At 56.0% G+C, this 20,692-nt stretch overlaps 7 protein-coding genes across 7 annotated transcripts; 4 read left to right on the top strand and 3 right to left on the bottom strand.

Annotated features, from left to right (window-relative positions):
* Positions 1-224: 224 nt before the first annotated feature.
* Positions 225-1,986, top strand: N657DRAFT_681538 (actin-like ATPase domain-containing protein; the record flags this gene model as incomplete). The annotated part of the gene is made up of 2 exons (XM_062796395.1): positions 225-655; positions 714-1,986. The coding sequence occupies 2 exons, from the start codon at positions 225-227 to the stop codon at positions 1,984-1,986; spliced, it is 1,704 nt and encodes a 567-aa protein (XP_062646297.1).
* On the top strand, positions 1,934-6,311 carry N657DRAFT_466128 (uncharacterized protein). The gene is made up of 5 exons (XM_062787512.1): positions 1,934-2,141; positions 2,708-2,797; positions 3,182-3,429; positions 3,486-5,814; positions 5,869-6,311. The coding sequence occupies exons 1-5, from the start codon at positions 2,107-2,109 to the stop codon at positions 6,209-6,211; spliced, it is 3,045 nt and encodes a 1,014-aa protein (XP_062646296.1). The 5' UTR covers positions 1,934-2,106; the 3' UTR covers positions 6,212-6,311.
* Positions 6,312-9,261: 2,950 nt separating this feature from the next.
* Positions 9,262-12,205, top strand: N657DRAFT_575327 (uncharacterized protein; the record flags this gene model as incomplete). Its single annotated transcript, XM_062789095.1, has 3 exons — positions 9,262-10,672; positions 10,726-10,976; positions 11,027-12,205. The coding sequence occupies 3 exons, from the start codon at positions 9,262-9,264 to the stop codon at positions 12,203-12,205; spliced, it is 2,841 nt and encodes a 946-aa protein (XP_062646295.1).
* Positions 12,206-12,621: 416 nt separating this feature from the next.
* Positions 12,622-13,839, bottom strand: N657DRAFT_574708 (alpha/beta-hydrolase; the record flags this gene model as incomplete). Its single annotated transcript, XM_062789049.1, has 6 exons — positions 12,622-13,068; positions 13,169-13,294; positions 13,357-13,508; positions 13,574-13,614; positions 13,671-13,713; positions 13,776-13,839. The coding sequence occupies 6 exons, from the start codon at positions 13,837-13,839 to the stop codon at positions 12,622-12,624; spliced, it is 873 nt and encodes a 290-aa protein (XP_062646294.1).
* A 1,456-nt stretch (positions 13,840-15,295) lies between these two features.
* Positions 15,296-17,676, top strand: N657DRAFT_575526 (heat shock protein 70; the record flags this gene model as incomplete). The annotated part of the gene is made up of 3 exons (XM_062789113.1): positions 15,296-15,363; positions 15,581-16,258; positions 16,473-17,676. 3 exons carry the CDS (start codon positions 15,296-15,298, stop codon positions 17,674-17,676), a joined length of 1,950 nt encoding a protein of 649 aa, XP_062646293.1.
* A 527-nt stretch (positions 17,677-18,203) lies between these two features.
* Positions 18,204-18,930, bottom strand: N657DRAFT_646232 (uncharacterized protein). Its single transcript, XM_062793084.1, has 2 exons — positions 18,824-18,930; positions 18,204-18,750 (listed from the first exon to the last, which is right to left on the bottom strand). Exon 2 carries the CDS (start codon positions 18,468-18,470, stop codon positions 18,300-18,302), a length of 171 nt encoding a protein of 56 aa, XP_062646292.1. The 5' UTR covers positions 18,471-18,750; positions 18,824-18,930; the 3' UTR covers positions 18,204-18,299.
* Positions 18,931-18,933: 3 nt separating this feature from the next.
* Positions 18,934-20,662, bottom strand: N657DRAFT_646231 (uncharacterized protein). The gene has a single exon (XM_062793083.1). It carries the CDS (start codon positions 20,212-20,214, stop codon positions 19,393-19,395), a length of 822 nt encoding a protein of 273 aa, XP_062646291.1. The 5' UTR covers positions 20,215-20,662; the 3' UTR covers positions 18,934-19,392.
* Between the last annotated feature and the right edge of the window lie 30 nt (positions 20,663-20,692).

Here is a 20,692-nt window from a genome sequence, read left to right as displayed (position 1 = left end):
AGGTGGTGAACTCTCCCTGCTTTCATGCTGAAAGCACGAATAAGTTTGCATCTATCGAGATACCCTCAAACGCCGCGTCGCGTGCGTGTTAACATTGCCTTCCGGCGCTGAATGAAATAAGCATCCTGGAGCAAAAAGAAAAAATCTGGGTTTCTTGTGCAACACAATGAAATATCATTCAAGTGCTCTTGTTTCATAAAACTCAAACTCCTCTTCCACCCCCAATGTCGGCACCAACGGGCTCAGCACCGCTTCCGCACCGGACGGTCGCTAATATCCGATCGCCTCCCGGGGCCGGGCATCACCAGAGTGGGCCGTCCACCCCGATCCGACACATCCCCTCCAACTTTGGCTCCCCTTCCAGCCTCCGCGCGGACGAAGAGATCCTCATCATTGAGATTGGCACTCGCAAGCTGCAGGTCGGCTTTTCAGGGGATCCTGCTCCAAGGGGATGTGTGTGGTTCTGCCCCGATCAGCAGCGCCGCGTCGGCGACTTCAGGGACTGGCAGACGGACTACCGGTACGACTGGAGGAGCGCAGCCGCTGGCGGGCTGTGGGGGAGGGATCATGAACTGTGGCAGTATGATGTGCGAGGGGTGAATCTCGGTTTGGTTGGTGACAAGATTGAGAGGGCATTGGGGGAGGCCTTTACAAAGTAGGTTATTTCACTTCTCGCGTTTGCATGGCACCCTCATGCTGATTCCAGCTGTCAGGTACTTGCTCATCGACTCGCGCCCTCGGAGGATGGTCTGGGTCCTTCCTTCTGCCCTGCCCATCCCCGTGCTCTCGGCAGCCCTGGACAGCGTCTTCAGCCGGTTCCAGTCACCAACCATCTCGCTCCTCTCCTCTCCGCTTGCCCTGGCTGTTGGCGCCGGAGTGCGTTCGGCACTTGTCATCGACCTCGGCTGGAGTGAAACGGTGGTCACGAGCGTCTACGAGTACCGCGAGGTCGACTCCAAGAGAAGCATCCGCGGCGGCAGGATGCTCGTGGAGCACACACACAAACTCCTCGCCAAGAACCTCCCCGAAACACAAGGGGGACCCGACGGCAAGGACAAGTATGTCGTCAGCTTCGAAGAGTGCAGCGACATCACCACCCGCATGGTCTGGTGCAAGCCCCGTCCGCGGTCTGCGTCTGGGCAGCCGTCCTCCGATGCTCTGGCAACTGTTCAGGAGCAGGATGAGGGCGAGCTCGAGGACAGACCAGTATCGAGGAGGACTGGCTCGGTCACAGTTCCGATTCGGTCGTGGCTATCACCCACGTCGCTCGAGCTGCCTTTCGACGCGCTCGCGGAACCCTGTGAGGACGCCTTCTTCGAATCTCAATACTCACCGACAAGCTTTGACGACCACGAGCTGCCCCTCCATCTGCTGGTGTACCGCAGCCTTCTTCAGCTGCCAGTAGATGTGCGGGCACTCTGCATGTCTCGCATCATATTCACCGGCGGCTGCTCAAACGTCCTCGGCCTCCGTGGGCGGATTTTTGACGAGGTGTCCCACCTCATACAGGAGAGAGGCTGGGATCCAGTCCGGGGAAAGGGCGTGGACCAGCTACGGTGCAACCCAAAACTGAGGAAGAGAGACGCACGGCAAGCGGGCGATGGCCCGACCGGAGTCATGTCCCCGCCCGGCGAAGGCGAAGAGCAGGACGGAGTGTGGCACGATGCAGCCAACATGATCCCTGAAATTGACTTTATCGATGAGCAGCTGCAACGAGCGACGGACAGGAGACCCCGCGTCCAAGGTACGCTGAGACCCATTGAGTCTCTTGGCGCCTGGAGCGGGGCGAGTTTGGTCACTCATCTCAAAGCACTGGCTATCGCCACCATTGATCGCGAGGGGTGGTTGCAGCACGGTGCTGCTGGGGCCAGCAAGCCGAGCGATGCCGATTACAAGACGCAGAGGCAGAGTCTAGGGCCCGGTGGGCTGATGAGGGGGTCTGCTGCTGGGTCGGCGTGGACGTTGGGCGTTTGGGGAGCTACCTGAGCGAGTCTGGGGTGGTTCGGGCGAGGGTTATTGTCGGGTCCAACATGTAGTAAGTGACACAAATACTACCTACCCTTCTGCAATGGACTTGACATGTCTTCGTATTGGAATACGTGAGAGATGCTAGGGGAAGTGCGGGAGATTCTCCGTCGATTGTATGTTAACATTCGCCTTTGTCCCCTGAGTTGTGCCAAACAAATCACTGACAGCCACACGTGGTGGAAGTCTAATGCACCTCAATTATTCGGCAGCCCCAGCACACAACTGCTGCTTCTGATATCCATGCTGCCTCGTGCCCTAGGTGGCCAGGTAAAGCATTCTTTCCTTCTCTCCCACCTTAGAGGTAGGGTAGCTTCCTTGCTCTCCGTCCGATGTCCTGAGAGATGCGTTCCTTCCTATGCTAGCAAACATGGACGCCACTGCCCTGGCCGTTTTTCAGGCACTTACACTCCCAGAGTCCCTTCTGCTTGTGGTCACGTTTGCGTTGTGTCGAATGTTTGCATCCCTCGTCCCCCTTTTTCCATCTCTCCCAAACCATCTCCGTTCCATTTTGTGTCGTCCACCTTTCGTTCTCTGTATCCAAAGACCTGGCAACGAGACCTATTCGCTTTGCTACGCACTCCCCCTGTCCTTCCGGCAAGCCTTTGCATTTTGGACTCGATCACCTCGTCGTATTCTCCTCGCAATCCCGCGCAGACCCGTTCTAAGTGGTTTCTCCCAGCTTCGCCTGTCACCAGGTGAACTGCCCGTCATCATCCCCGCCGGCATCTGACCGGTTGCTCGCCCAGGCCCCGTTCCCGGGCAGTGTTTGGTAAGTCGTTTTCATGGTCCCGCTCAAACCACCGACTTCCTTATCTCGCAAAATCCCACTACGCGGCACCGTGGGCTTGCATATTGCGAATTTGCCAAGTTTGTTGTTTTGTTTCCTCACGAACGCAATGCGGCAGCCCTCCTTTCGCAAGCGTGCCAGACGCCTGCTCGAACATCTGAAAGATCTACAAGACGACGATTGCCCTATCACTCCACCAACTATCTTTGCCATCAAACACCTTCTCCAACACAACAACCGCTGCAGGTCTATCGAGGTCAAAGTCGATTCACTGGCAGCCAACAGCCCATTTGATTCCCATCGATCTCTCCTGCCGAAATTCGTTGTGTCACAGCTTGAGGAGCAGAAACTGACAGATCGGGACAGCGAGAGAGTTCCAGTGCCGCCCGTTGTCGCCTTTGCCATCCACTCACTGCCATCGGCCTCTGGTCGCGACAAGTCGTATCCGACGTTGTTCCGCTGGTACTACCCACCGCGGCATCGGACATACCTCGTCTTCGCCCACATCAAGCACATCATGGCTCGCCGAACCTACACTCTCACTGAGCTTTTAGGTCTTCGTGCGAATCGGGCTCCGGCGGAAATTCTGGCCTTAGCAGCAAATCCCGAGATTGGTATGCTAGAGATTCCGCGTGACTGTTTGGGCCAGCGCTGACATGTATAACTTCAGCCGACATAGTTCGCCGCTCAGCAAGCCGGCCGTCTGGTTCTAGCTCCAGTGGCAGGCCGCCGACCGCCAGAGTCAAGGACGATTCGTCCGTCACGTCTGACGAGCTCGTGTTCAAGGGCACCGTCAGCCGCCGCATGGGTCGCGAGTTGACTCGAGAAGCTTCACAGAACTCCTTTCGTCACCCTGCCCGCGACCCCGCACAAGACGCTGCCCGAGAAATGTCCCAAGGGTCATCTCAGGACCCTTCGCGTCCTATGGAGTGGAAATACCGCGGACGGAGTGAGACGGAGGCGACCACGGCAGAGCCCATTCCTGCACCCACAGGCGTTCCGGCTCAGCGCGACGAAGGTTTCCAGCGTTTCTACAAGGCTGTCGTCTCTCCCACACATGTTCGCGTCACCGCCGGCGGACGCATTGTTCCCAACACTCGCGGCCCGCCGTCGCCTACCGTGAAACGGACGAGTGACAACTCGCTCATGGACAGTCAGTCTGTGGCCGATAAGGCAGCGGCGAGCAAGCCACCAGTTGCTCCAGCCGCTCCGATGGCTCTTGGTCAGCCGGTTCCGGTGATGCCCCAGCTTGTGCCTGGATACCCTCCTGGTTTCCAGCCGATTCAGACGCCCGTCTCTTTCGTTCCCATGGCTTTGGGGACTCATTTGCCGCCCGGCTTTTCGTTTGCCCAACCCGCCGTTAACCCTGCTGTCATGGCATCGCTTGCTCCTGGCAATGCCCTAAAGGACATGCACATCACAAAGCCAGGGGACGGCGAGAAGCAGGGAACGGTGAAGCCTTCGATGCCAGAGCCTTTCTACTATAATGGTCAAATCATGTATCCAGTTGGGTCGTTTCCGGGTTCTCTGGGCAATCCGATGGTACCCGTCCACATGGTTGGCGTTCCCCATGGCATTGCGCCGCCCCTTTCCGGGCAGTACATGCACCCGCAGCCGACTCGGACGGTCTCAGCGGCCTCAGCAGCTCCGGGCTCATCATACGCACCATCCAACCACAGTTTGTCTGGAATCCCGCCGGTTGTCAACCACATTGTCCCAGCTAATGCCAACTTCAATGCGGCTACACCCCCGCCAATCTCTTCGATCAAGCCCAGCGACATCACCAAGAAGCAAATCGTCGGGTTCAAGCAGAACCTCAAGTACCACGAGGACCAACTGCAATACAATCGGCACCAGATTGACGAGAGGGAGATGGAGGAGAAAATCCATATCATCAAGGGTCACATTCAGAAGTTTGAGGCCATATTGAGGAGTCAGCTCGAGTACGAGGCAGCCCATCTCCAGGCCACTCAAGGGAAGGAGGACAAGAAACAGTACCAGTCCACCCCGGTCGCCGACGAGACAAAAGCCCCGTCCCAGTCGGCGCCGTCGGCTGCGTCGCTTGGATATGGAGCCCCCGTGACCAGGGAGATTGAGGAGGAAGTCAACCGGCGGATTTCTCTTGCCAGCTACGGTCTCAACACCAACATCAGCGAGGGCGGCAAAGCCACGTTCAGGAGTCCCGCTGAGCCGCCGTCCCCGCAGATGAACGGTTTTCCCAATGCAGCGAGCCTCCCCAGCGGTGCAGCACAGGCTCCAATCTTCCAGCCTCGTGGCTATGCCTCGACCTGGACAGGCAGTAAGTATGCCAGGGAGTTGAAAGCTTATGAAGAGGCAGAGAAGAGACTTCTCGCGATTGAGTCGAACAATGCGGAGCATGCCCGTGTGGGCGAGCGTTCAGTGTCCCAGCCATTTGCGGCGGCAGTGGCTCCGGCGATACAGACTGAGGCCAACCTCCACGCCACCGACAACTTCAACCGGCCTGCTAGCACTAGCACCAAACAGCGGGTCAGTTTTGGAGTGCCTTACTTGCTCGGCACACTTCCCAAGGGCGTCAATCCCCGCACGGCTAGAGACCAGGACTACATCTACAAGCGCCCGCTGACCGACGAGGAGCGCCGTGCAAGGTTTCTATACTGGGGAAAGGCGCCCAAGTCGGCCGTCAAGGGTCTGCCCAAGTTTGATGGGAAGCACTTCTACCCGCCTTCACCAGTCAAGGACCGTTCGGCTCAGCCGGCTCAGGAGTCCGAGTCCCGCACGACTGACTCGGATGGCGATCCGTTCCGGTCCACGACTCCCGTGCAGCGCGGAGATTCTAAGGGAATGCCGGCCAGCGAGGCTAACTGTACCGTCGGTGGGCTGACTCGAACCCTCTCGTTCGAGACTCAGGTCAATGGCGGCTCGGAGGACTTCACCGGCGCGGCACCCCTCAAATGCCGGGATGACAGCGTGGATGCTGGCTCCGTTGCTTCTGTCGACCGACGCGCGGAGAATCCAGGGTATGTTCTGACATTGCTGGGTATCGTAGCAAGATGCTGACAATGACAACGCAGCGCCAAGCTTTGGCAGGCGATGCTGAAGAAGGGGCCGACCAGCAGCGCGCTGTCCTCGACCACGGCCCAAGGCTTTTTGCCGCATTACACCGGCAATGCTGCAGCATCCTTGACGCCTTCATTGACCACGAATCAGCTGTCTTCGCCTAGGGATATCGCTTCGGGCAAGTTCACGGACGTCCATGACCTGAACGAGAACGGCGGGGTGCCGCTGTCGACTGCTCCCGAGAAGCGCGGCGAGAATTGCCCTCCGGGGGTTGTCAACTCCATCGGGGACCAGTTCAAGCATCTTGCCGTCGATGCCACAACCCGGCGCAACCTGACTTCAGCCTTTAGCATGTGAGGCACTGGCCGATTATTGACGGAGGAGACGGGGCTGTTGGCGAGGTGTCAGCATCATGACATGATTATGGTACTGATAGAGACACCGAGTGATACTGTTAGAGTCTTTTCTCTTCCTCATGTTAATACCGTTAGCTTTCAGGCGTTTCTGTCGACTTGGTCGCGGATGACGGTTGTCGGAAGGAGGAATGTCCGAAGGATCATGGATCTTGAAGGATCAGGAGCATGTTATACTGAGGGCAGGTTACTACTAGATGCTGTAGAATAGGGCTTTCATAAAACAGAAAGAGTATTGCAGAGTTAAATGGATGGGTTTTGATGGTGTTGTGTGAGTTTGCTTGGAGTGTGTATTTATGTGAGACGGGTCTCCTAGTACACGCAACACGAGTTAGGGCCTATAGGTATAACTGCTTTGCTCGATACTAGTACAGCTCCAAGATGTGCTTCCTGACCCTCGCCGTTCCCACCTCGCTCTCCACCCTTACAGCGGCGGAGCCTATGACGACTTCTACCTCCTGTGACCTTTTCACGCCGTGCCGTGGCTGGGGTGACTGGCGTACAGCGTACGGCACGCACCGCTGGATCGACGCTGACTTGGACGAAGGCTGCCGGGATCTCTTCTGACGTCCCAGATATGACCGAGCTCTGTCTGGTTGGACTGAGGAGGGCAGCAGATGGGTCATTTTTCCTTCGAAGGCCAGGCCAAGCGTTGTATCACGAAAACATCGGAGAGAAATGACGGCAGACAGATTATGGCTAACTGGGACGAATGTCTTTGTACGTATTGGTTGGAAACTACCGTGACCTAGGTCAGTACCGCAGCAGCTATGAGCGAGACTTCCGGTGTGGACTGTACCTTATCCTGCCTCCATGATATCTACCTACTAGGGACTGATCATGATTCATGCTTGCTTCTCGCTGGATGCACGGATGGGATGGATGGAATTACTGTGGGAGGGGCACAGCAGATGGGTGCATGGAGTTTCGTTTTGCCCGGCGGCCGCTGAGACCTGGGTGACTGACTACCTTATTCTTCTTGTCATTTGTTTTGCTCGCGACATCACTTCCGCCCAGGTAAGAAGTAGATCCTGGTTCTATGGATATTTAGTGTATGCACGCCAAGTTCAGGGACCCGGATCGCCGGAACGGACCAGCTTCTCGCGCGTGGGGGGCTTTCCCAGACGGACGACGGGTGAGCTTTGGGTTGGAGAGGCCTCGAGGCCTCGAGACCCGCGATGGCCATGCCTGTTTCGGTGCTGCAGTGAGGGTTTGACAGCAAGACTGTCGTAGAGAAACGACACGCTTGATGCTGTCATGTACCGTGTTTGTTCCCCCAATATCGAGCAGATGGCGATTTCTTAGCTGTATGTGCAACCGTTGGTTTCAATGCTTTGAGATTGGAATGCGACTGCTCTTCCGGATTTTTGGATCTGATGACCGTTCCGTTGGCCTCCTTATATGTTGCTAGATCTCACCGACCTAAGCCTTACGATCCTGGTGGGACGGCTGACTCTTCTGACCTTGGGGCACAGCAGGCGTGAGGGCCGATAATAAGTTACTGCCAGTGATTCCTTCGTACGGTACTATACTGTCCCGAAAGGTAATCCTCTGTTACCCTAAGACAGGAGATCACAGTTGTTGAAGATCACAACCCCGCTGTGGGAAAGTCGATGCCCGGGGATGACGTGCTGCTGCTGCTTGCCGTTTGTGTCCAAGACAACTCGAATCGCAGGGCATCCCTTTGACGCTTGCAAACTTTGGAATAGGATATCCACAGACACAGAACCTGGGATATCGTCAATGGCTCTGTTACCCGGCTTAGCCCAGGCAGTGCACGCAGTACACGAAGATTCGCATGGTGGAGCTTTGATTCCAATACATAACTTCTCGAGTCTCACCATGCACCGTCCAAGGCCTTCCAAGGATGGTTTCACATGCCTGCGAGATGATGAGAAACCAACAACCACCTGGGGGATGACATGGGACGATGGTACGGCGCAGCTGCCCATGCGATACAGGGAAGCAATTTTGCCACTTGAGTTCTTAACCCACAACCAAGTGTCATCATTGGAGTCGTTGGAATCAAGCAAATCCTGCATTACGAGGATTGTTGGAGATTCTTCCTGGCCTCGCGATGCATTCGCTCATCGCAAAAAGTGGTGGAGCGCTTGGGCCGTCAAATGGCCAATTGGCCCGGCCAGAATCGGCCTTGTGGAGTTTAGGCAGGGGTCACCACATGAAACAAGGAAAAAAGTGGAGAAGACGTTGAGATTCCCCTGAATCGATCGCTCTCACAGTCGTTGACAGCTCCATGGAATCAGCTGACGGGCTGGTCCAGCCGGCGCCACGATGTTTCGTGACAGCGCCATCCGAGTGGCTAGGGCAAAGAGATCGTCCCATTGGCAGGCATGAGCCAGGGCCCTTCTCTGGGTGCAGAGTGGCTTTCGGTGGAATTTCAACGTCGGATCGTGACGACGCGATCCAGCAAGGTCGAAAAAAGATCTTCGACAGAGAGGCTTCCACTCCACTCCACTCACTCCTCTTTTGTCACCACAACCCTCGTCTCTCGTTTCAACCGCGGCTTCTCTCTGCATGATGTGACATGCACAACATCTGCTCTCTTGTCCCTCTTTTCCGGCCCATCTTTGATTTTTCTCCCCCGAAACCCTCGTTTGCCTCATTCCACCTCGAGTCCTCTAGTCGATGTTATTGAGGGACGGACGCCTTTGATCGCGCCTGCTTGTTGCCCGAGGTCCGATCACGACCGTTTTCGTCGCCTTTCTCACTCTTTGTTCGGCGTCACCTTAGCGTCCTGATCCCAGTTCAGTTGTTGCTCTGCGAGTCAGCTCAGTCACCTCTGTCAATTCGCCGTCTGTCACTTTTCGAGACTTAGATCGCTTCATTCTGCAACCCGGTGCTTCCTGAACGTCATCCCGGGTTTCGGTTTCCCTCTAAATCACACGACACCTCCCACGTTCTTCAGCAGATCCCTTGTATCCCCGCAACTGAGACAGCATCCTCAAGCCTCCACCCCGCACGGGACTTCCCTCAATGTCATTGAGGTCGCCGAGGTCGCCCCAACAGAGGGGCTTCCTCCCCATCTCGAGCGACCCGGGCACCGCCGAGATGCAGGACATCCCCCTGCGCACCATCAAGTCCAACACCAGCTCGACCGGCGCCCGAAGAGTCAACACCGAAGGCATGGACGAGAAGCATACCCTTTTCGACAGGGCCGTCGGTGGCCCGGCCGGCAGGCGGCGCATCCAGAAGGACCTGAAGCGCGCCGGCTCCACGGGCATATCCGAAGGCGCCGAGCTCAACGCCATGGGTCGCCTCTACAATAAGATTGTTGGCTTCTCGGTTGTTACCCGCTACCTCGTCTACGTCCTTCCCATCGCCATTCTGCTCGCCGTCCCCCTCATCGTTATCCCCCTCACCGGCGACAAGGACCGCGTGCGAGTAGGCCATGAGGGCCAACATAGCTTGTTCCTGCTTTTCGTCTGGATCGAGATCTCCTGGCTCGCCCTTTGGGCGGGCAAGATGGTCGCCCATCTTCTGCCCTTTATATTCATGTTCTTCTGCGGTGTCATCAGCTCCGGCACGCGGAAATACGCCACGGTATTGCGCGCCCTCGAGATTCCGCTCTCGCTGTTTTTTTGGGGTCTTGCTTCGTGGCTGTCGTTCAAGTTCATGCTTAGAAGTGATGGCGCGACCTACACGTGGGAGGACATCATGGAGCGCATTCTGCTGTCGCTCTTCCTCTCGTCCGCAGTCCTTCTAGGAGAGAAGTTCATTGTGCAGCTCATCAGCATCACGTACCACCAGCGGTCCTTTGCCAACCGGATCCAGGATTCCAAGCGCGAGATTTTTCTCCTAGGTCTCATGTACGAGGCCTCTCGGACCCTCTTCCCCATGTACTGCGACGAGTTCGCCCACGAAGACTACATCATCGCCGACAGCATTGATGTTATTCTTAGCGGCGGCAAGGTCAATCCTAAGCAGGCGGCTCCCATGAGGCTTGTTGGCGAAGTCGGCCGTTTGGGCGACAAGATCACCTCTGTCTTTGGCAACATCGCCTCCGAGGTTACAGGCAAACAGGTCTTCAACCCCAATTCGGCCCACTCGGTCGTCGTCGAGGCCCTCGAGAAGATCCGCAGCTCCGAGGCTATGGCCCGCCGTATCTGGATGTCGTTTGTCGTTGAAGGACAAGAGGCTCTCTCGATGGACGATATCATTGAGGTCATGGGTCCTGCCCACCGCGAGGAGGCCGAGGAGTGCTTCAACGCCATCGATGCCGATCAGAACGGTGACATTAGCCTGGACGAGATGATTCGCAAGGTTGTTGAGATTGGCAAGGAGCGCAAGGCCATCGCGAACAGCATGAAGGATATTGGTCAAGCCCTCATGGTTTTTGACAAGGTTCTTCTCTTTGTCGTCCTGATCATTGTCATCATCATCTTCTGTAGGTCGACTCCAATAGATTCTGAAGGCACTACTGTTGCTAACCGGTATCAGTGGCCGTCTTCCAGAGCAGCCTCATTGCCACCCTTACAACCGCTGGTACCACGCTGCTCTCGCTGTCCTTTGTGTTTGCCGTAACCACCCAGGAGTTCTTGGGTTCTTGCATCTTCCTCTTCGTCAAACATCCTTATGATGTGGGCGACCGTGTCGACATCACGGGCCCTGAGAAGGAGCAGCTGGTCGTGGAGAAGATTTCTCTGCTCTACACCGTGTTTACCCGCATCGACAAGATGCAGGTCGTGCAGGTACGTTGGCAGTGGCCCCTTCCCGTTCTCTTCCACCGCTAACGGATTAGGTTCCGAACATTATTCTGAACAACCTCTGGATTGAGAACGTGACACGCAGCAAGGCCATGAAGGAGGTCATCGACGTCAACGTATCCTTCGATACGTCATTCGAGGACATCGAACTGCTGCGTCTCGAGATGGAGAATTTTGTGCGCTCCCCGGAAAACAGCCGCGACTTCCAGCCGGATATTGCTATTGGCGTCGGTGGTGTTGGCGATTGCGACAAGCTCACACTCAAGATCGCGATGAAGCACAAGTCCAACTGGCACAACGAGGTGGTTCGCGCCACTCGCCGCTCCAAGTTTATGTGCGCCCTAGCTGTGGCCCTCAAGCGCATCCCCATCAACGCCCCCGGCGGTGGTGGCGATCCGCTCGGGGGGCCTTCCAACCCGACATACAGCGTCGCCGTCACGGACGAGTTTGCCGCCAACGCCCGCTCCAAATCCGAGGAGGAGAAGAAGGCTAAGAAGCTGGCCAACCAGTCCGCCGAGGATTCTGCGAACTCTGATGCCACCGCAGCGGCAGAGCAGCGCGCTGCCGAGCACATCAACGCGTCCAACCCTGTCGTCGAGGCTCTCGAGGACTGGGGCTACGAAAACACACTCGTCAGTCGCGATCCCTCGGCGGACCGCAACCGCGTCGCCACAGAAGTTGGCGCCTCATTATCATTGGCACACTCCACGTCCCGCTCCGACCGCCTCAGCGGCAGCGGCGGCGTCCTCAGCAACCGCGAGTCTCAGCGCGGCCGCCGCAAGGCTGGCGAGACACTCCCGCCCCACGCCCTGGACGATAACATCAGCATGCCCGCTATCCAGCTGACCCGCAGCTCCACCACGTCCACCAGCCGCGGGCCGACAGACAACCGGTCGTTTGATGTTGAGAGGCATGCCGGTGCTGCGGGTATTCCGGCGCCTGCGGGGTCGCCTTATACCACCTGGGCGGCGTACAACGCCAACGCGGGCTTGACGAGCCCCCCGCCAGGTGGTGGTGGTGCTGGCGTTGACGCGTACCCCGGATCGCCTCCGATGCCGCACCTTACCCTGCAGCAGCCCGGGGCGCCTGGGACGCAGGCTCAGGGCGGACAGGCTGGTACTGGGAGACCTCTGGTTGGGGCTAGGTCGAGGGCCGCCAGTGTGAGTCAGGGGCAGGGTGGTGCTGGCGCTGCAGGGCCCTCGGGTAGGATCTAAAGTCTACCATAATTGACAAAGAGGACTTCTTGATTTGGTGAGCTGACTGGGTGTTAACCCGGGGCTGGGACGTCGATTGCATGTTTGCGATAATTGAAGCGGAAACAGGAACGCGGCTCAAGGCTTAGATAAAAACACATGGAGTGCTAGGTTCAACAAAATGGCGTTGTGGGTATCTTGGAGGGATGAATTGTATTGCGATTTCGTCTGGGGGAAAATCAAGCACTGCATTAGCATCTTCGCATCGACGACAACAGGCATTGATATTTGCTGTATATAGACAGACCAACACTCTAGGGCAGGGTAAAAGTCGGACAATCATAGACGGAACCTTTTTGCCACATCTATACCTCGGTTCCCCGCCACCAGGAAAACCATTATAACTAAACACATAGCATCGAGTTGTTCCCGTAATATTAGCAAACGTGCTCAACCTCATGCACCCCGCCCTCCCTCTCGCCCAGCTCAGTCCTCAACACCCGTCCAAATACCTCCAGCAACACCTCGAAACAGGCCTTGCTGATGGCAGGGTCGTACCGGCCCTTGCTGAGCTCGTCGCGGATGAAGGCGTGCTGCGCCCAGGCGAACTCGTGGAAACTGAAGGTCGCGCCGGACTCGCGCAGTTTGAGGCGGATCAGGTCGCGCCCCTCGTCGGGCACGTGTGTGTCCTTGATGCCGAAGATGAGACTGACTTCGCAGGGGTGGGAGCGGTGGGAGGAGAGGCGGGGGAGGAGGTCGAGGGTGTGGTTGCTCGAGGAGGAGGGGGCGGATGGGGAGGTGTTGGGGGAGGTGTAGGGGCCGAGGGTGCGGGTGTGGATGTCGGTTGGGAAGTAGCAGACGGAGGCTGTTATTCGGGGGTCGAGCTGGGAAAATATTAGGAGAGTGAGTAAGAAGCTTAGTTCGATTGTAAAGGAGGGTCGGGGAAGAGGGAAAGGGGAGACGTAGGGGGTGGTGAAAACGTACGGCTGCCCGCAGGGCGAGGTGCCCGCCTAGGCACATGCCAGTTGCGCCAATGCGGCCGGTGCAGGTGGGCAGCGAGAGGAGGTAGTCGACTGTTTTGTGCGAGTCCTCGTCGTATGACTCCAAGGCCTGCCATGAGTAAGCAGCTGGTAAGGATAATGAGCAAAGAAACGAGAACTGGCTCAGCTCACCTTGGTTATCTTCCACTCGTTTCCCTGGTCGGTTCCCGGCACGTCGTACGCCAGCGGCTCTGGGCCGGTGAAGTCATGGTAGCTGCTGGGGGCGGCAACGATGTAGCCCTGACCAGCAATCTGTCTCGCGAAGCGGGCGACAGGGCCAGTGACTATTCCGCAAGCCCGACGTACACTGTGAGTTGGTGGTCTCTGTAGGGGATAAGATGCGTCTCACCCTGGTAGATCTCGCTGAAGACCACTACTCCGGGGAAGCGACTGCCAATTATCGTGTGAGCGTATGAGATATATTGTCCAGGAGGTGAGATGCTCACGCATTGGGATAGCCAGGGATCGTAGGATGGAACAAGAAGATCCCTGAGAAATGTTGTCAGTAACACTCGATATTGAGAGTGTCCGACATTAGAAGCTAAGCATACTCATCGTGCTTTCCTTGCCATTGGCGGCAGTCTGCACATCGGCATAGCTCTCCTTGATCAGCATGGTGGGCGAGGAATATCTTGACAATGGAAGTGCAATTCTAAACAGTGAATGTCGGTTCAAAGTGCGAACGACACCTGGTCTCCCACTGGCAGCGAAAGGAAATCACTTCTCTATTGAAGCTATCCCGAGGCTGCTTCTTACTGAGCGTACACTTTACCCCGCTGCTCCAGGGGAAGAATTGATTGCGGGGCAACAAGCAGCTTAGAATAGACCACCCCTTTCTGTATTTGTGATTATATCGTGCACACACCCTCTTACATATGATCTTCAGTCGTTTGACCTTGAAGTCCTATGTTTGTCAACCCCTCACTCCCGTCCTCTCCTGTCCTCACTCCCCTCCTGCTGCTTTACATTTCTGTCCTGACCACTTCTCGTCTCTGTGGTTGTGGAGTGGGATCAGGGGTAAAGTATTGCTTGCGAGGCAAATGCTTGGGCGTTATCTTATCGGACATGACTTCATTGCATGATTGCGGGGAGTCTGCAGAACTTGGTGGTTTCTGAGCTCTTAGATTCATTCGCTCAGGCAACAGCTTCTGAAGATACCAGGCATATATTGTTGCGAGGATATAGAAGGATCTAAAGTGGAATATCGAGTCCAGTACAAATGCTGAGACATTAGCAGCATAGCACGACTCGACGACAAAGAATTCAATTCAGGCATCCAAACGGCAAGCAGCCAAAGTTGGTGGGCCCCGAGGGGTACTTTAGGATACATGGTGAACGCATGCGGCAACATTTCCCAGCGCTTAAGTGCGGCTGACGCGCCCAGCCCACCTCAAGCTTGCGCAGAATGGAACGGTTGTAGAATGAGTGGCAAGGGGAGATGAGACACCTGAGGTAACCATGGAAAGAAATGCGTCAAGAACAGGCATTCACCGCCATGGCTACGAGCAAATGGTGCTTTCATCCACCGGAACACTAAAGTCTGCAGAGTCGAGCTTTGGCCAAAGAAATGCCGCCTCAGCCAACAGGGCATTCCCGTACGTGCCTCCAGCTGATGGAAAGTTCGCGTAGAAGCTTACCAGGTTGAGAGGAGCAGTTCTACCTTCGTCCCTGCGTCAACGGGCGCCGCACGCAGATGAAGCTTGCAGAAACTTGATGTTATGCTAGGGAAACAAAAGGCTGCTGCAAGAGCCCGGCAGAATATTCCATGGCTGCCCGCAGCCTTCCAGAGCCTGCGCGAGGTTGCCAGGCCAATCGTGAAGTATCCCGCGGTACCAGTTTTTGGTGGGGTTGCAGAAACCCACCGAAGCTCGTGGAAACGCAGCCCAATTCAAGCTTGCACTTAAAATCTGGGAGCTCTTCTGCCCCTCCTCTTTCCTCTCAACTCTCCATCAACCAAGTCCTCTTTCTACAACGCATTCTCGGATTCCCACAGATTTTTGGGATCTTCAACGAGAGATTTTACATTGCACTTTCATACCACTACATTGTAGAAAGCACGCACACAGACAAGATGGCTCCCGCCGTCGGTATCGACTTGGGCACGACCTACTCGTGCGTCGGTGTCTTCCGTGAGGATCGGTAAGTGCAACGCCCCGCGACACAGCGACAATGCGATCATGGGCCTGCACCGTTGGTGGCTTGGATGATCGATAAGGTGTGATTGGCCGCACTTTGCATAGCTTATCGTGCGACCGACTTCATCAATTGGTTCCCAAGGCGCTGGGTCGGCCCCGCTTCCCGTCCTGCGGCCGGCAATGGCATCGTCAACAGCATGCTAACGCATGATTCTGTGCAGCTGCGAAATCATCGCCAATGACCAGGGTAACCGGACGACCCCGTCATTTGTTGCTTTCACAGACACCGAGCGTCTCATCGGAGATGCCGCCAAGAACCAGGTCGCCATGAACCCCCACAACACCGTCTTCGACGCCAAGCGCTTGATTGGCCGCAAGTTTGCCGATGCTGAGGTTCAGGCCGACATGAAGCACTTCCCCTTCAAGGTTATCGACCGGGGTGGCAAGCCCGTCATCGAGGTCGAGTTCAAGGGCGAGAAGAAGGTCTTCACTCCTGAGGAGATCTCCTCCATGGTCTTGACGAAGATGCGCGAGACCGCTGAGTCCTACCTTGGTGGCACCGTCAACAACGCCGTCATCACGGTCCCTGCCTACTTCAACGACTCTCAGCGTCAGGCCACCAAGGATGCCGGTCTCATTGCCGGTCTCAACGTCCTCCGTATTATCAACGAGCCCACTGCGGCCGCCATTGCCTACGGTCTCGACAAGAAGGTTGAGGGCGAGCGCAACGTCCTGATCTTCGACCTGGGCGGTGGTACCTTCGATGTGTCGCTCCTGACCATTGAGGAGGGTATTTTCGAGGTCAAGTCCACTGCCGGTGACACTCACCTGGGTGGTGAGGACTTCGACAACCGTCTCGTCAACCACTTTGTTAATGAATTCAAAAGGAAACATAAGAAGTCAGTCGATCCCTTTACCTCGATCTTTTCCTTTTTCCCCTCTCGTTTATTTTGGTTTTTTTCGTTCAGTTTTGTCTCTTTCAACTTCGTTTTCTTATGTCCTCGCCATTCTCCCGGTTTTCTTGCCAGTCTTCCGATCTATTTTCTACCTGATGTTCCTCGTGCTGTTCTTTCTTCCATTCACAACACGGACTAATTGCTAACGCGTATCTAGGGATCTCTCCACCAACGCCCGTGCTCTGCGCCGCCTGCGCACTGCTTGCGAGCGTGCCAAGCGCACTCTCTCCTCGTCAGCTCAGACCTCGATCGAGATCGACTCTCTCTTCGAGGGCATCGACTTCTACACCTCGATCACTCGTGCCCGCTTCGAGGAGCTGTGCCAGGATCTTTTCCGCTCCACTCTCCAACCTGTGGACCGCGTCCTGACGGATGCCAAGATCGACAAGTCCCAGGTCCACGAAATCGTTCTTGTCGGTGGCTCGACCCGTATCCCCCGCATCCAGAAGCTCATCACGGACTACTTCAACGGCAAGGAGCCCAACAAGTCCATCAACCCTGATGAGGCTGTTGCCTATGGTGCTGCTGTCCAGGCCGCCATTCTGTCTGGCGACACCTCGTCGAAGTCGACCAACGAGATCCTCCTTCTCGACGTCGCTCCTCTGTCGCTCGGTATTGAGACCGCTGGTGGCATGATGACCAAGCTCATTCCCCGCAACACCACGATTCCCACCAAGAAGTCCGAAGTCTTTTCGACCTTCTCGGACAACCAACCCGGTGTGCTCATCCAGGTCTACGAGGGTGAACGTCAGCGCACCAAGGACAACAACTTGCTCGGCAAGTTTGAGCTCACTGGCATCCCGCCCGCTCCTCGTGGTGTTCCCCAGATCGAGGTCACCTTCGATCTTGATGCCAACGGCATCATGAACGTCTCGGCCCTCGAGAAGGGCACTGGCAAGACCAACCACATTGTCATTACCAATGACAAGGGTCGTCTGTCCAAGGAGGAGATTGAGCGTATGCTTGCTGAGGCCGAGAAGTTCAAGGAGGAGGACGAGGCTGAGGCCGCCCGTGTTTCTGCCAAGAACGGTCTTGAGTCGTATGCCTACTCCCTACGCAACACCCTGAGCGACTCCAAGGTCGACGAGAAGCTCGACCAGGCGGACAAAGACTCGCTCAAGTCCGAGATCGACAAGATTGTTTCTTGGCTCGACGAGAACCAGCAGGCCACTCGCGAGGAGTACGAGGAGCGCCAGAAGGAGCTTGAGGCTGTCGCCAACCCCATCATGATGAAGTTCTACGGTGCTGGCGGCGCGCCCGGTGGCATGCCCGGCGGCATGCCCGGCGGTGCTCCTGGCGGCTTCCCCGGTGCGGGTGCCTCCAATGACAACGATGGCCCGACCGTTGAGGAGGTCGACTAAATGGGTGGTTGACATTTGGGCTGGCGTTTCTGCTTTTTCTTCCGGCGAGTAGATTGGATCCGCGTCAACGAGCGGCTGAATGCGCTCTACTGGGATGCGGACATTTCGGGTATGGGGTAACACCTAGATCTGGTTTTCTCTTTTACATGATCATGATACAGGGGAAAAGTCAGGGTGGCTGCATGGGCTGTACTTTAGTTACGATTCCCTTTCCTTGCAATGAACAAACGATTCTACACACTCTGTCTCAAGTGATTTGTGAGACAGTGACATGCTCGCAGTGTATGTGTGGACTGGTGGGCCGGGATTTGGTACTTGAATGGTGTCCTGTCATGGAGGACTTCTGGTACCTTCCATCCAACTCAGATTGTTGAGAATCTGCCACGCCGTAACTACTTATTCGGCAGTCGTTCAGCGTGACAAAGAAACCCCCTAACGCCAATAAAGTCCTACAAAGCGCGATAGCAGGAATATTTCGGCGGCCATAGTTACATTTGACATGAAGGAACCATGTAAAAGTCTATAGTCTATACCTGTACAGACAGGCAATAGTTCGGGGGCCATTACGCAACAAGCGTGTTTTTGGTGACATCTCACGGTAAAGGTACAGTACGTGAGCCGCACTATGTTGTAAGTCCCTTGGTTGCGCCAACTCTTTGGAAACCTGAATGGAAGCTGTCGTGCAGCAAGGGGTACATCCATGTCTTGCTGATCGAAAATTGGAGCAGCGCGAGGAGGAGGCCAAAGGGCGCCAAAGATGGCGACCTCAACCCGAGAGAGTCAGAGGCGGCCATGGCTGCACGGGGTCGGGCCAAATTGGAGGAACGAGGGCGGTTGCGGGAAGGAGGCTGAGGGAGCAGGAGAGGCTGGCGAGAGGGGAGGGGAAGCCTCCAGTCCCGAAACTTCTCCATCTACAACAAACCCAAGGCAAGCAACGCAGGGCAGAGCAATCGCAACTCTTCAGATACTACTTCAACCAACATACTCTTCATCAGCTTCCCCACATACTGTCCATTATGGGCGACTGCGATGGTAAAGGTTCGAGCAACAAGTGCGGTTGTAGCAGCATGGCTGGTTGTCTGTGACCCTTTCTGGTCCATGTTACGCCTATGCAACACCTATACTGACGATTTACACACGATCCCAGGCGCCTGCTCCACCTGTGCCTGAAATCAGTCCTCGCTGTGTCCTGTTAAGACTAGTACCCCGTTAAGCCAGATCGGTCCATCAATATCAACATCTGTCGCACTGGACTGCACGATGCCCGGCATTCAGAGGGCAGAGATGGTTTGGGTTCGGTCTAGGTTGAGGGAGTGAAGGGGCGGAGTCTGGGATGGGCATTGGGGGCAGGATCATTTTCACTATGGTTCATGGCTTTCATTATGGCTTGTGGCTTTCGTTATGACTTATGGCTTTAATGACAACCCCGCGGTGCAGCCAGACGCATTAGTGAACATCATGAACGTCAATCAGATCTTTCTGATGGCAATGAACTCCAGTGTGTGGGCAGTTTGGGGCCTCAGTTCAGTGAACGACAGTGCCTCGGAGTATTTCTATTTTCAGGGCACAACGCCCGTTGGTTGGATCAGTCGGTTCGGTGTCTGGGAATCCGCAGCGGAGATGACATTGCCTACCGACGACGCTCTCGAGGTATCAAGGTAAAAAAAAGTATAAAGAGATGCATCCAACCTGATCCCATACTACTTCCCTTCCTCTTCACCCTTCCTTCTCAATCCCAGCAGCAACCCTCACCCTCCGCCTCCTCTCGGCCTCCCTCCTCTGCACCTCAGCATCATCCAACCCGGCCTCCTCCTCCTCATCAAACCGCTTATTAAACACCGACCCCGGCTTTACCCTCTCGTCCCTACTCTCCCAGATATCCTCGCTGCTCGGCTTTCCCCCTCCATATTTGGCTTCTTCCTTCGCGCGGTAGTGCGCCTTGATGGCCTGGGCGCGCTGCTCGGGCGGGTATGACTTGGTGCGCATGCAGAACCAGAAGTCGTCCCAGAGTTCGGTGCAGGTGCGCACCGTGCCGTACCGGTACACGGCGTTCCACTGCGACCCGGGCGTGTGGCAGTGCCAGGCGTAGTCGAAGGCGTCACGGCAGGACATGGTGGTGGGGAGGACATGTTCGGACATGGCGAGGGACGGGGGGGTGCGGCTGGTTCGCGTACGGGGTGAGGGGGTCGTGGTGGTGAGTTGTTCGGTATTTGGGGTTTTGGCGGTGGTGGTCCAGGGAAGCCATGATGTGGTTGTCGATTTCGAGTCCTGGTTTGAGGGCGTTGTTGGTGTTGATGGTGCTGATTGTTGTTGTTGTTGTTGTTGTTGTTGTTGAGCTCTGGCTTGCGAAGGGGACTGGGTGTCTTTCATGAGCATGTTCATGAACATGGCCACCTCGCGGTCTTGGTGCTGGGAGGGTGGTGTTTGACTTGTTGGAGGTGCTTGCGGTGGCATGGGAGTTGTCGAGGACGATGGGGACTTGTTGCTTGAGCCCTCGGACTCGGGGGAGGACGAGGAAGACTGCCAGAACCAGCTCATGGTGAATGTTGCCCTTGAGTTTGACTGAGGATGAGTCGCAAAAGGCGCTGCGGTGGCAGGAACGGGTGAGCCGACAAGACGTGAATGGTTCACTCGGATGGTCAGGAGAGGGGAAGTGTGGGGCAGGTTGGTGTGTCGCGGGAGGGTGCTGAGTGTCGTGTGGTCTGAACGTCGAAAGGTGTTGCAGCTGTTGCCGATAAGATTCTCTTCTAAATCGGGCCGGCAGGGGTCTGCAACGGCCGTGGGCAAAATTGGCGTCCTTCGAGCGAGGGGGCCGTCTCTACCGACTGTGTTTGTGTATAGATGGCACGAGGAAAAACAGACAGGAGAAATGATAACTAGAAAAGTAAACCTTCAGTATTAAGAAAAGGAGAAATTTTACTATTCGAAGGAACGAAAAGAGGTAAAGGTAAACAACAGATGCAGCGAGGGCCCTGCACGGCGCACCAGAAGCGTAGTCCATTTAGGCGGCTGAGGG

This window comes from Parathielavia appendiculata, assembly GCF_033297405.1.
Source record: "Parathielavia appendiculata strain CBS 731.68 unplaced genomic scaffold N657scaffold_8, whole genome shotgun sequence".
Classification (NCBI taxonomy): Eukaryota; Fungi; Ascomycota; class Sordariomycetes; order Sordariales; family Chaetomiaceae; genus Parathielavia; species Parathielavia appendiculata.
The sequence above is the reverse complement of the archived record's forward strand: the minus strand, read 5'-3'. Positions and strand labels throughout refer to the sequence as shown.